This window comes from Astatotilapia calliptera, chromosome 2 (genome assembly GCF_964374335.1).
Source record: "Astatotilapia calliptera chromosome 2, fAstCal68.1, whole genome shotgun sequence".
NCBI lineage: Eukaryota > Metazoa > Chordata > Actinopteri > Cichliformes > Cichlidae > Astatotilapia > Astatotilapia calliptera.
The window spans coordinates 34,605,474-34,620,201 of NC_137423.1; the positions used below are offsets into that span (position 1 = coordinate 34,605,474).

Genomic DNA, 14,728 nt, shown 5'->3' on the forward strand with positions numbered 1-14,728 from the left:
GTACGTGCCTAATGCTCTCTTGGGTTTTGTATTAATGTGCTCTGCTGGTGAATTCTGATTGGGGTGTAGATGAAATAGCCTCTAGGGGAGTGTTAGCAAATGAAGAGAGAGAGAGTCTATTTCAGAGGTACAAATTATCAAGGGGAGTATCTGTTTCTTTGACTCTATTGCTTCCCTGTCCCAGCTTTAGATGTATTGTTTTAAGATTGGCTTTTTAGTTAGTCTACAGCTGCGGCTTTGAAATGCACAATAATGGGTGGATTTCCTTACAATAATATATGGGGTGCACTGATAACACATGTCCGTGTTCATTCACGGTAGTGCTGTTAGTATATTTTTTCACACTGGTTTATACTGTGGAGTTCTGTGAACAAGGCTCAGGCAGTTCCTCCACACATAAAGACGGTGAATGAGATGGTGAAGATAAGGTGTTACTCATGCTTAAATAGGTCTTTCCTCTCGGGCTGTATACTTCCTGCCAGAAAGTTTGGAAAAATAATTTCAAACTGACTTTTGAACTAAACTGAGTCCAGGATGAAGGAGAGGGATGATCCTATTATTGCAAACTGAGTGTGGCAAAGCACTGGCAACAGAAAAGGACGATATAACACATGGAAAAGAATAACGAGAAGCCCGTTAAGAACTAAATGATTCTCGATAACCTTATATAAAATGTTCATGTATTTAAGTGAAATTTTTGTTTAACAGAGACCAAGACCTCATATTTTTGGTTGTGTGAACTAATTTATATGGCAGATGCTTCATTATTGTTTGTATTTTTGACTGAAAAATTATATGGATAATAATAATAATAGGAATAAGAATCTTTGCATCACTAAACCAGACTTGATCCTCCTATTATCCTGTAATCCTGCTTTTTGGCTCACACTCAGCCTTGGCACACATTTTGGTTTACCCCTCTATTCTCATCTCCTCCATATCCATCACTATCTTAGAGACCTCATAAAGTCCACACTTGGTTTTGTGGCTCTTGCTGCTGCAGCCTTTGAAATTATCTTTTTACCTGACTCAGTATTATTTCATTTTATACTGTTTCTCTGCACTGCTGGACAATCACCATCTCATTCTGCTGCTGTAGGCACTTCTATACGTAATGATGACATGCTGGATGTGGAAATTTAATTGTATGAATTGACATTCATGTTTTATACTCTTCCATGGAAATGACGGATGCCGCTTGTAGTCTGCTGAAACTTCTTTCACCATTAAGAAGCCGTAAAACATTCAGGGAACACCCCTTAGTTTGACAGCTAGTGCTGTACTGTGTGCCTTTTTATTCTGACATCAGTTATAACTGTCAGTGTCCCATAGGTACAGATGTCACGGAAAAGGTTTCTACTTTTTGTTGTGCTAAGCAATGCTATTTTGATTTTGATATATTGCCACAGGGATATGAGGACTGGCTGCGGCACAAGGCTGACAATGAGGTGAATAAGTACCGAGTGACAGTGCTTGAAGATGGCCGGAGGATACAAAAAGAGAGTGAGAAGATCAAGGTACTTTGTAGCAGCAGATGCATCCTAGCTGAAGTGAAAAATAAAATAATTCCTCCAATATATATGCAGAGAAAGGCTGCTGGCAGCTATACAGGACTTTTTGGGATATATGCACAAGGGAGAACATAGTCTCCTGAGCTGATCTGATGCTCAGACATGTTTGTAAAGGCAACTTATTTATCCAGTGCATTCTACTTTTAAAGACCTATAGTTGGCTGGCTCACTTTAAGTAGCTTTCAGGATTTTAAAATGAACAAATTTTGTATTTGGTCATCTTTTATTTATTTATTTAACTTTATTACGGTAGAGATCTGCTCGTACAGCTGACACCACTCGGCATACAGCTGTCAATACCAAAGCTTTGTTATGTGTTGTTTATGCGTTGTATAAAACAGCTGTTCCCAGCACAGGAGCCAACATAAGCTTACTGCTAGCTACTTTTGCTAAAATAAACATTTAAAATACAGGCAGGTTTTTGTCACTGCTTGGCAGTCCAAACCTGAGCTCAAAGAAGATTATGGATTGTTCTTGTTTTCACTTTTAGTATCTGGGTTTTTACTCACTGATCACAACAACTTCACAGGGACCTGGCAGTCATATGTATTTATAAGTCTTCTTAGTGATAAAAGTAATTTAAAGTTGTTTGAACTTCTGCCATTCATCCTGTGCGCGATTCTTCTGAAAAGAGGGAGAAAGCACACCGTGTCTTCACAAATGGTCTTTGGTTGTGTTTCTCTAGGTGGGAGATGTTTTGGAGGTGGAGGAAGACGAGACCTTTCCCTGTGATTTAATATTGCTGCAGTCTAGCCGAGATGATGGCACATGTTTTGTTACCACAGCAAGTCTGGATGGAGAATCGAATCATAAAGTAAGATAAGTGTATTACTTTTCAATCGTTTTGCATAGAAGAATTTGAATTAAAAGTAGTTCCAGATGAAGTTATAGTTAATGTGCGTTCATTTGATTAATATTAGGTAATAAGAGAGGAGGAGTGGATGTAGAAGAACAGTAAAGAATGCATTTGCACTTGCCTAGATACATGTTAACATAATTGTGTAGTTATAATTCAGGGAATCTTGATTTATTTTCATTGAATGCTGGTCTCACTTTAAAGAGGTTTCACTTTTGTTTAGTTGCCAAAATTGTGTTCCTGTCTGTTTGTGCTCGAGTGTATTGGTATTTTTTTCCTTCTTAATTTTCCGTTTTGTGTGTGAGTGAGAAGCAGTGGAAGTTAAAGCGATCAATGACCTAAGTTGGTCACAGCTCACGCTATTTCTCGGTCTGCCTCTTCTACTTGTCCAGACACACTACACAGTGCCAGACACAGAGCGCGATGTGGAATCTCTCAACGCCACCATTGAGTGCGAACAGCCACAGCCTGACCTTTACAAGTAGGCAATCATCATGTGGTCCCAACGGATTTACACTACAAGCATGTGGTGCTTGTGATCTGCTGAGGAGTGGATTAACTTAATGCCAGATTTAAAAAAATGTCTTCAATCACTCTGATATTAACATGCAGATTGTTTAAAAAAAAATGTTTCGGCAAGCCATAGTGCATTTATGGGATAATAACTTGGTCTCTCCAAGACGAACTTAATTCTTACTTAAGTGTAGTTCTATGTCTAAAGACAATATGTCTATATAGGTCAACTTTGGGGCAAGCAGTGAAACTATTATAATTTAAAATCATACCTGAAGATGAAGGCGTGAATATTCCGAGCTAATGAAAGTGACAATATGGCTGACTACAAGTATTAGGCAGTACTCTAAACTTCTAGATTTTAAGGTCAATGAATATTTAGCTTTGAGTAATTAATGAACTCAGAAAAGATTCGAATACCTCAAGTTCAGATCTCTTCCACTCTTAACACAATAGTTGCTCACAAATCACTTCATCTGTTTGAGCATATGCCGTTGTGTTCCAGGTTTGTCGGTCGTATGCACATCTACAAAAACAATGAGGAGCCTTCGCTAAGGTGAGAGCACTCGTGTCCAACCAAGTCTGCATAGTTTAAAGAAACAAAATCTAAACAGTTGTTTATTTGTTTCCCTTTACATAACCAGCAAATCATTATTTCATTGATCCTTTATAGCAGTCAAGCATTAAAATAAAAACAGACTGGCAGGGATTTAGCCACTGCTTCCAAAGCACTCCCACAGGCATTTATCATTGACTGCTTTGTAATGACCATATAAACAAATGCCAGTGTCCTTCTCAAGAACACTGGAACTGGTGTGAGCCCAGACTGCAGGCATACTGTGTACTGTCACTGCGTATATTAGAGTGGATGCCAGCTTCCCTGCCAGGTTTCCATTTAGAGGATAGAGAGGTGTGGATTCCACAGCAACTGTATGACTAAATAGGTGGATCTACTGATGTGATTGTGCAGGTCACTGGGCCCAGAAAACCTCCTGCTGAAAGGAGCAACTTTAAAGAACACTCAAAGCATCTGTGGTAAGTCAATAATAGCTTTTTTACTGGTACCATATTAAAGATGGCTCGATATCTTAAAGACTGATGTCTTTTCTTATTTTCTTTTTTAAGGTGTTGCAGTTTACACCGGCATGGAGACAAAGATGGCTCTTAACTACCAAGGAAAATCTCAGAAACGCTCTGTTGTGGAAAAGTAAGTTTACAGGGAAAAACAATATGTATAAAACAAGTCTAAAAAATACATTTGATACTCACTAATTTGAGTTTTTATGTCTACAGGTCTATCAATGCCTTCCTTTTGGTTTACCTTTGCATATTAGTGAGCAAGGCCTTAGTGTGTACTACACTTAAGTATGTATGGCAGAGCAAGCCTGGACAGGATGAGCCCTGGTACAACGAGAAAACTCTGAAAGAAAAGGAAACCAATCTGGTGAGTTTGCATTTTAGAAAACTAATGAAAACAAACATTATAGGAAAAAAAAGGAAAAGTGACTGAGGAAAATAAAACATGTCTAAAGCAGAACTAGAAGAACAGCTGTTGCAAGAAAAATGGCTAATATGGCTTGTTAGATAAGTTTCATCATACTGTTATTGTGTACTTCATACATACATACATACTGAGGCCTATGTTAATTCAATAGTAATTATTATAATCCTTAAAGGGCTGCTGAGGGAACTCTATACATAGTTTTAAAGTTCTTATAAAATGAGCAAAATGGCCACTGTTGCCATATGATGTAGTCCGTTTCATGTCATCTGTTAACCTTCTGCTTTAGCCCGCATTCAACATTGTGACTGCCATTTCCTCATTTTTGTTGCAAGTATAAACAGTGACGTCTAGGACTGCAGAATGGTTTCTTAGAATTGCTTAGGTTATGGAGAAAATGATGCAAACCGCAACTCACTCTTTCTCTCTCTATACATATAAATACAGTGTGTATATATATCTCTCTATATATGTGTAAATATATTATGTGCCTCTTTGTTTTTTTACCAACAGTACCTTAACATGTTCACCGACTTCCTGTCCTTCATGGTGCTCTTCAACTTCATCATTCCAGTGTCCATGTATGTGACCGTTGAAATGCAGAAGTTTTTGGGATCGTTTTTCATATCCTGGGATAAAGATTTCTTTGACAGTGAAATTGAGGAAGGGGCACTGGTCAACACCTCGGACCTCAATGAAGAGCTGGGACAGGTCAGAAATATCTGTCATTATGCTTTCTGTAAACTCTGCATTTCTGTGTCCAAAAATTTTCAATTATATTAACTAAATTCCTCTATTGTTTATAAAAACTCTAAAGCTTTTCCTGAACATTTCATCTCCAGCATCTCTGAACGATGTCCAGATGTAATCTGTAGAACAATCACTAGCACTATGATGTAGTTTTCCATCCAAACAAGTTTATATTTTATACTGAATTTTGTGTATTTTAAAAAGCAAAACTTCTACCCGAGACTAATGTAAGTGCTTCTTTAAAATGAATTTTCCTTGTTTCATTTTTATTATGGCACTGCTGACTTAAAGGGCGCTGCCATAGATCAGTCACACTTGGTTTGCCAGATGATTATTTGAGTTAAAGGTGATGCTCCGTTAAACTGATTAATGCAGTGTAATTTCCTCCGGGAAGTAATTGCCTAATATTATTGTTGGAGGCTTTTAAACGAGAAACTGAATTCTTATGGTTTTGGAAGTGTGTGTCATTTTTATTTTCATGTTGCCTGTAGGTGGAGTACGTCTTCACAGACAAGACGGGGACCCTAACTCAGAATAACATGGAGTTCATAGAGTGCTGCATTGATGGCCACCAATACAAGTACAGGGATGCGAGCTCGGAAGTGGACGGATTCTGCGTTACAGATGGACCTATGAACACAGTACAACAGAAAGCTGGCAGGGTGAGTGTTGTGGTGTCCCGCCATCTGTTGTAAAAGTCATACAAGGATTAACATATGGCCATTACATAGCTCGATGCCCAGAAAGGCCCTTTATTGGTCACCCTGGTACATTCTCCTTGACATGTCGACATATGCGCTATAACATAGCGGAGGGAAGGAGCTGCATGCTCCTGACACGAGTGCTTGATAACACTTCACAGACTATTGCACTTAATTACTTGTGCTGATAAGGGGTCAGTTTGGTTATAAATTCTAGGCGTTATCCAAACTCCAGCTACTGTATATAGCTCCTTGTTTGGTTGTTAATAATTAAGTAAAAAAAAGATTTATGAATTTATTTTAAGGTTTATGAATGAATTTTCTACTTGTAAAGCCCTACATTTTTTTTTTAACAGTATTAAGCCACGTTTACGTAATTTTCATAGGAAAGGGAAGAGCTGTTTCTGCGTGCCCTGTGCCTGTGCCACACAGTCCAGGTAAAGGAGTCTACAGAGCAGGGTCAAGGTCAAGATGGACGGATAGACCAGGTGGATGGATTAATGGTAGATGGACAAGTGGTCCCTCCACTGCAGGAGCAGAGGGGCTTTATAGCCTCCTCACCTGATGAGATTGCTTTGGTCCAGGGTGCAATGAGGTAAGAGGTTGGGTGTCATGACTCAGTGATTTCAGGTGGCTATTTGACAAGCACACAGTTGGAATTGATAAACCTAAGGAAAATGTAACTGGTATAATTTCGTTATAATATTTATTGAGAACATAAAAGCCATTTGTGTTTTGATTTGTCTCGATCTCAGGTACGGCTTCACATTTCTTGGCCTCGAAAGTAAAACCATGAAAATTCTCAACAGGACAAATGACGTTGAAATGTAAGTTAGTCATTTCTTGGAATGTCTTTTCTTTTTTTAAAATCTCAGTTATTGTTTGTATTTAAATTACATCTTTTATTTCCTCTGCGTACATCCTTTAGGTATGAATTGCTTCATGTGTTGAACTTTGACCCAGTCAGAAGGCGAATGAGTGTAATCGTCAGATCAATATCAGGTGAGCTTAAGGTTACTGTCAACGTTATTGGAATGCTAATAAAATAGCGTTGGCCAGCACATCCCTGATGCTGGGTGTCTGTATAATAGTGTGTTCTTCGTGCCCAGGTGAAACACTGCTCTTTTGTAAGGGAGCCGACTCCTCCATCTTCCCCCGAGTCAAACAGGAGGAAGTTGAAAAGATACGCATGCATGTGGAGCGTAATGCAACAGTACGTGGTGGAAAACATCTCGTTTTCCTAAATTTCCAACTGTTGGAATGATTTCATTGCATAACATTTTGGCTTTTATAACATCAGCTGCTATTTTACTGTTTAGGATGGTTACCGGACACTGTGTGTGGCCTACAAACATCTTACTGCTGAGGAGTATGACCAGGTAGATTCAGGATTAAGGGAAGCTAGACTGGCTCTGCAGGACAGAGAGGAGAAGCTCATGGCTGTTTACAACCAAGTGGAGACTGGAATGAATCTAATTGGAGCTACTGCTGTTGAAGATCGGTGGGTGCTCACACAAAATGTATAACTGTGATGCTCTTAATTGTGAAACTGCTGTGTTGAAACCCCAAATATGTTGATTCTGTTCATCTGGACGTAGTTTTTCGTGTTGAAACCTGCTGAATATCCTTAAATCCACATACTTGTGCTGTTCTTGCCCCTTAATAAACATCAGTGCCAAAAGGAAGAGGAGTGAGTGCAAAAGCACAAAAAGGAGTGCAAAAGCCTGTGATGAGCATATCACCAAGCCTTGTCTGGACTTGCTCTTTGTTATGTTGCTGCAATGAGTTAATTCCTCCCTTTGGGGATGTTTTAAATGTCATCAACTGTCACTTTTTTCCACCATGTATGACTTTGGCTTTCTATTTTCATCTGATTAGTTTGATATCAGCTAAAAGCCCTTCTTTTTAGAGCGTTTTAATTTAAGCTCACACTGCCATCTTGTGGTTAAGTTGTGACCTACAATCAAAGATTCCAGCTTTTAAAAATAGACTGCATAAATTGCAAAAGTTTAGGTCTAAAACACATGCATTGCCTATAACAAAGGAAGTAAACATATTCCTGAATCACCATTTATTCATCATTTAATACACAAACACTCACACTTTTAAAGGACCACGCCTTCCCAAACCATTATGACATGAAATTTGGTAATTTAGCTTAGCTTTTTTTTTGTTTTGGTTTTTTTTAAACACATGTATATAAACTATACATAATTGTAGGCATTCTTGCTGCTAGTAGTCATAATGATCCTTTTCTATTTATTATTCTACAGTCTTCAAGAGGAGGCAGCAGAGACTATGGAGGCTCTGCAGGGAGCAGGTATTAAAGTGTGGGTCTTAACAGGAGACAAGATGGAGACGGCCAAATCCACCTGCTATGCTTGCAGATTGTTCAAGAGGAACACAGAGCTGTTGGAGCTAACAGTGCGTACTCTAGAGTCTCCAGGAAAAAGGCGTGAGGACCGACTGCATGACCTCTTGCTCGAGTACCACAAGAAAACTGTACAGGATGCACCACCAGCAAAGACATGTGTTGCCAGGTTGGCACCTTAGATTACAAAAGCCTGTGTGCTATGTACTGACATTATTCTGATTTTTATTTATTTTTTTGGCTTTTTATTAGGGGGTTGTGGGGCAATAGTTTAAAAAAAAAAAAAAACATTAGTAACAATTAAACTATTTTGTCTACTCTGTATTGCAGGAATTGGTCCAGCCAGGATTATGGTTTTATAGTAGATGGAGCCACTCTGTCGATGGTGCTCAACTCATCCTCTGAAAACAACTTACATGACTATAAGGACCTATTTCTACAGATATGTCAAAACTGCACGTCTGTGCTCTGCTGCCGCATGGCTCCCTTACAAAAGGCACAGGTCAGAACAGTGATTTAATAAGCTGAGAAATAAAACTGAATTGATTTCTTTCACAGTGAAAGATTATTTCTGATTTTATTCAGCTGTTGTGCCTCTGTATCAATCTATATAGATAGTTAAAATGGTGAAGAACTCCAAAGGCAGCCCAATCACCCTTTCCATTGGAGATGGAGCCAATGATGTCAGCATGATTTTGGAAGCTCATGTAGGCATTGGTAAGAAATGTGATGATGTGATGCTGAAGCTGATTTAGCCATCTTTAATTACTCTTCTATGTGTAGTGGAGTGCAGAAATGTGTAATTTGTTTTGGGCCTTGGTGTTTCAGGCATTAAGGGGAAAGAGGGTCGACAGGCGGTGAGGAACAGTGATTATGCCATCCCCAAACTGAAGCACCTCAAGAAACTTTTGTTGGGACATGGGCATCTCTACTATGTTCGCATTGCACACCTGGTGCAGTATTTCTTTTATAAGGTAAGTGGAGATTCTGTGTCCAGGAGCACTAGGAGCACCCACTAGAGCCTGACAGATATATTGTTTGACTGATATTAGCTTTTTGCTGATATGTCAGTATCAGCATAACATGACCATAATATGGGTCTCAATGTTTTCCACCAGTTGTAACTTCCCCTTTGTGAAAACACATGTTTGGAATGCTACAAACACAACGATCAGGTGCTCAGAGTGTAAATGACTAATCAGCATCTTGATTTGGAAATAAAACAAGCTAATGTTTAACCTGCATGGTTACATTTTGTCAGATAAAAAAGGTTTGTGATATATGTGGGCATTTCGTGTGCCTGAATGAAAAGAAATATTGACCCATACATTGGATTTGTAAATCAGTAAATACCAGTTTCAATCTTAAAAATCCTATATTGGTCAACATCTAGTACCCACCAAAAGCCATTTGGTATCTTTACACTGGTGCAGTGGTTAGCACTGTCACCTCACAACAAGAAGATTCTGTGTTTGGATCCACTGGCTGACTGGAGTTTGCATGTTCTCCCTGCTTGTGCGTGGCCTCTCACTGTATACATTGGCTTTCCCACAATCTAAATTGGCAGGTGTGAACGTGAGCACGAGTGATTGTCTCTTTTTGTCAGTCTAGCCATAGACCGACAACCTTTAGCTCCACCGCAATCCTGAATCCTTGATAAGCAGAAGGAAATGGATGGATACACACACGCTCATACACATATAGTCTTACATGCGAGACTGATTTTTTTAGGTTGAACTCTGTATGACCCTGTTTTCATTCTCTGTTCGCCTGCAGAATCTTTGCTTCATCTTACCACAGTTTTTGTACCAGTTCTTCTGCGGCTGTTCCCAGCAAGTAAGTATATCTAATTGAGGTTCAAAGACATTCTGAACATGAAAGGAAGTAGTGTTTCCTAAAATCACACCTCTGTGTGCTCCCGATTGCTCAGCTCTTGTCCTCACAATCCCCTTTCCTCACTGTCCCTGGGATGTATGCACTTTGTTATCGTCATACAATATAAATAGGCAAAACTCATGCCGGTCATGTTGTGCCACCACGAATACACCATGACACAATATGGATATTTTGGAATCCTGGTGGCATTTGTTTGTTTTCCTAGTCTTAGAAAAAAAAATTAAAATAGGGGAAAAATCTTATGGAAATTCTTTTGAGCACAAGGATTCATTTTATTATTCTTATGACATCTGTCATCCTTTTTAAGATCACCGAGTGATTATATTTTTGTGTGAAAGGTGAAGGTGATTTTATTTTCTTTTGTTGTTTTTTTTTTTTTTTTTTTTTGGTTTCCCCATCATGCCACTGGTCTCTGATATAGATCTTTCACAAGCACATGAAAGATGTATATAAGCTTGCTCATGACGTGCTCTGTGCTCAAGTTATGGTTGTGTGTATGAGTTGTGTCCTCTCTGTGATATTAACCCCTCCTCCTCCTTACCAACCCTTCCCTCGTCAACCTTTCCTCCTGCTCCCATCCTCCCCAGCCCCTGTATGATGCGGCCTATCTGACGATGTACAACATCTGCTTCACCTCTATGCCCATCCTGGCTTACAGTCTTTTCGAACAGCATATTTCCATTGAGATGCTCCTGGAAAATGCTACCCTCTACAGGTAAACTGGGATATAAAAGTAGATGTGCTTGTTATGTTCTGTCCTTTCATCAAAAATCCCACAGTAATGGAGATTAGGAGATTCTTTTCTTAGGTTTTAAATCTAGACTTGGAAGGATTTCTGTGTCTGTGCAACACTTCACTATTTAAAGAATTGGTAACACTATCCGGAGACTAATGTGTTTATTTTGAATTTAGGTACAGAATTATATTGTATACTTTTACTATACAATACAATATTGTTACTAAATAAAGTCCTGGTTTGGGTTCAGGCGTAATTTAAAAGTAAAAAAAAGTAAAAATAAATATTTAATGAACAGGTTACAAAGTTCTTCTGGTGAAGTTGAGTTAACTAATTTTGATGGTAGCTCATTTGTATTTACACAGTAACTTTTTTGGCCACCATTAATATGTTATATAATGGTGTTGTCCTTTTGTGTGATAAACAGGAAATGTTACACAAAGACACAGTAAGTAAATAAATTTGTTAATTTTCCTCTTTCAAATCTTTAGACAGATCGGTAAGAATGCCATGTTACGGTGGGGACCATTTCTCTACTGGACATTACTGGGAGTCTTCCACGGCTTGGTCTTCTTCTTTGGTGTTTGGTTTTTGTTCAGCAACCCAGCCCTGCAGGATAATGGCCAGGTTTGATTTAAATCCACTTCTAAACAGGTTTCATATCTACAGTCTCCTAACTACAACTGCTGATTGTTTTATTGTTTTGACTCTAGGCTTTTGGGAACTGGTCATATGGAACGATTGTATTCACCATCCTTGTTTTCACTGTAACACTAAAGGTAAGCTCTACCCCTGTTTATTTTGACATTTATAAAACGTCTATCATTAGAGTGGACATATGAGTTTGAAGTAGATATTTTGTTAGTCATGTCTTTTGCAAAGTTCTTTTATATGTGTTTTAAAAGATCTCTTACTACTTTCTTTTCTCCAACATTCTAGTTGGCTCTGGATACACGGCACTGGACATGGATAAACCACTTTGTGATATGGGGTTCCCTGGCTTTCTATGTGTTTTTCAGCTTCTTCTGGGGAGGAGTAATATGGTTAGAATTCAACTGAGGATTAAAAAAAACAAAAAAACAAATCTTATTGTAGTCATTTTAGTTGGCCTTTTCATTCTAGTCAAACATGTATCTCCTCCAGACAGTATAAACTGAAGTGTCATCTCTCCCCCAGGCCTTTCCTGAGACAGCAACGGTTATACTTTGTGTTTGCCAACATGCTGAGCTCGGTGTCAGCCTGGCTGGTCATCATCGTGCTCATCCTGCTCAGCCTATTGCCAGAAATCCTCTACGTGGTGCTCCGCAAGCCCCGCGGCCCTTACGCTCGACAGGTAGTGCTATAACTCTCTCTCTCTGTCTCCCTCTCTCTTTTCTCCCCCTCTCTTTCTCTCTCTCCCTTCCCTTTATTCGTTCTTTTCTAATTATTATTTTTGCTAATGGTTATTTTTGTTGATGGAGCATATGTTTAATATATTTTAGGTTGAACTGATAGAGGTTTATGAAGTACTGTTCAGGGAAGGATTTAAATCAAGGAATTTTAATGCGATTGCTGATTGTAACATTTGCATGGCTTTGCTAACATAGAGCAATGCAGATCTTTACAGAGCTGTTTGCCTCTCTTCACACTTCCTTTGCTTTGGTGTTAGATCATTGGGAAGAAGATGGTGGGAGGGGTAAATTACATCTGACCTTATTCAGAAGTGGAAAAAAGACGTTTGAAAGCACAAATATCTGATCTATTACAGCCCTCTGCTGGCTATTTAAAGCATGACGTACATTATGCAGGTTTATATTAGGGGGTCGGTTAGCTTGTCATATATTACGTTGCACATGTTTGCCAAAAGCTATGAGAGTTTTAAGAGATATATTTAATGAGAGAAGAAAGGGTTTGAAAAGAAACCTAAAAAAACAAGCCAACCACCCCCAAAACATATTTTGTGTACCAAGAGATAATTTTTTTAAGTGTCTGTGCATCTTTAAAATTATGCCTGTTGTCGAATTATTTCTGAAGGCTGTTTTTATTTAACTTCCACCAGAAGTCTGCCAGAGGCATATTTTGTCATTTCAGTGGGCTCTCTAATGTGTTTGCAAGCAGATGGAAATGATTGGTGGTATTCTTGCTCTTTTCTGTGGGTTTTTTGGTATTGTGTCTAGACTTGATTTTTATTCCTTTTTTGGATGGGGGAGAAGTAATAAACTGAATGAGAAGTTTTGCTCATATTTGTGGAGAGCCACATAACTTGCAGATTTGTACAATATTCAGGACTTGCGTACGTATGGTGCACATATATTTATTTTTTAGGCTCATTTTTCACCTTTCCTACTTTTCCTACTTTTCCTAACTAGTGCTAATGCTTTGCTCTTTAACACACTCATAACTATCTCACCCTCTTATTTCCTTCTCTCTTACTTCTCTGGACAATCCTCCCTAAAGATGAAACATCGCCTTCCTTCCTCTGGGACATCCACTATCTTCATGTTGTCACAGACCGCTAGCTCTCACAGCTTCTCATGGAGTGACTGAGGTCTCTTTTTCTTTGTCAGCTTTTATACTTCAGAATTTCTGTGTCTGTGCACCACTTGCCTGCTTCCTACTTCTGTGTCCTTCCTCTCCCACTGTTTCGACTCCTTTCTTCACCTATAATAACTCAGGCTGCTGTTTTGTAGATTTTAATAGTCCAATTTGCTTGGACAGATTAGGTCAGACATTTCAAATTTCTGATGTACTGTGTCACATATCAGGAATGCTATCCTTGGAAGGCACCATTTTAAACCTTGACTTGAGGGATTTTCTTTTTTGTGACACTGGGAAGAATGGCACGCTGCCATCTCTTCCAGCAGTGTGGAGTAGGACAGGTTGTCCATGCTAAAAACTTGCTGTTAGTCTGCCATGCTTGTCTGCCTAGTTGTATCAGTCAGTGTCTCCTCCCAGCTGCCTTTGCTGCTCCACTGCCTGCTGCCTTCGCATGTCCAGTCAGGTGGCTGCAGCACATCACAGCATCCAAACGTACCTGCATGAGGCCCAAATTCACAACCTCATCCTGGATCCTCAAGCCTGACAGTGTGTGTGTGTGTGTTTGTGTGAGTGTGCGTTTGTATATGTCTTAAGACATACTTATTTTGTGAAATTTGCAAGAATAGTAACCCTATATTATTTGAACCTATTAAAAAGTCGACTAAAGGGCTTCCAAAACGGATCATTCCTAGAAGGGTTGTCTAAAATGGCTCCTGGATTAATTTTCATTGTCTACATGTCTACTTTGAAGTCTTTCTGAATGTATTTAATTGTTCTTTGTTTATATATTTATGTCTGTGTGCAAAAGAGAGCACAAGATGGTGAGAAAGGCAAAGTATGTATGTGATTATCAGCGTAGTGTCGTCACTGGTGTCTCTTGCCTCACCCTTCTAGAAGAAGCTGGTTCAGTCAAGCGCAGGGGGCATCCAGTCACCCCGGTCGTCAGCCAGGCCCCTGCTCATGAGAACCTTTTCAGATGAGTCCAATACTGTCAGTTAAACAGGTACCAGCCAACTTTCAGGCCATTTAAGCCAATCAGTGATTTGCTCCCCCAGTCAACCAGTCCAGCAGCTCTCTCATCTCTAACTTTGAGTTTTAACAAGGAAATCAAAGACGGTAGCATAAAGGCCGCATTTATTTAGACTCTTTGTGTTCTTGTGTGTTGTGTTAGGCTCATATTGGCTGGCTGAAGAGATGCACTTTTCCCATGCCTCTTGTTTTGTTTAATCATTTCTATTAAACTGACCAAATGGTGCACTCACTTGATATGTGAAAGCATCCATTGACCTAATCTTTCAAAAGTTTTTTGTTTTTTT

The 14,728-nt window shown here is 39.1% G+C and overlaps 1 protein-coding gene across 8 annotated transcripts in view; it reads left to right on the forward strand.

Moving 5' to 3' along the window:
• The window catches only part of atp11c (ATPase phospholipid transporting 11C (ATP11C blood group)), a 42,682-nt gene that overhangs the window by 24,342 nt on the left and 3,612 nt on the right, over positions 1-14,728 (forward strand). For 2 of the 8 annotated variants that reach the window (XM_080308126.1, XM_026144867.2), the window contains exons 5-29: positions 1,410-1,517; positions 2,257-2,385; positions 2,820-2,908; positions 3,446-3,496; positions 3,911-3,975; positions 4,066-4,147; positions 4,234-4,384; positions 4,955-5,152; positions 5,683-5,853; positions 6,279-6,487; positions 6,648-6,719; positions 6,821-6,894; positions 7,002-7,105; positions 7,212-7,393; positions 8,166-8,432; positions 8,594-8,765; positions 8,878-8,980; positions 9,092-9,237; positions 10,040-10,099; positions 10,747-10,874; positions 11,387-11,522; positions 11,609-11,674; positions 11,835-11,938; positions 12,072-12,228; positions 14,307-14,415. In XM_080308126.1, the coding sequence (XP_080164252.1) occupies positions 1,410-1,517; positions 2,257-2,385; positions 2,820-2,908; positions 3,446-3,496; positions 3,911-3,975; positions 4,066-4,147; positions 4,234-4,384; positions 4,955-5,152; positions 5,683-5,853; positions 6,279-6,487; positions 6,648-6,719; positions 6,821-6,894; positions 7,002-7,105; positions 7,212-7,393; positions 8,166-8,432; positions 8,594-8,765; positions 8,878-8,980; positions 9,092-9,237; positions 10,040-10,099; positions 10,747-10,874; positions 11,387-11,522; positions 11,609-11,674; positions 11,835-11,938; positions 12,072-12,228; positions 14,307-14,411 (3,129 nt within the window). In that variant the 3' untranslated portion in view covers positions 14,412-14,415. Of the gene's footprint in view, positions 1-1,409; positions 1,518-2,256; positions 2,386-2,819; positions 2,909-3,445; positions 3,497-3,910; positions 3,976-4,065; positions 4,148-4,233; positions 4,385-4,954; positions 5,153-5,682; positions 5,854-6,278; positions 6,488-6,647; positions 6,720-6,820; positions 6,895-7,001; positions 7,106-7,211; positions 7,394-8,165; positions 8,433-8,593; positions 8,766-8,877; positions 8,981-9,091; positions 9,238-10,039; positions 10,100-10,746; positions 10,875-11,386; positions 11,523-11,608; positions 11,675-11,834; positions 11,939-12,071; positions 12,229-13,331; positions 13,423-14,306; positions 14,416-14,728 lie in introns of those variants that run through there. The other 6 variants (XM_080308129.1, XM_080308133.1, XM_026144908.2 and 3 more) reach the window with 4 other exon arrangements.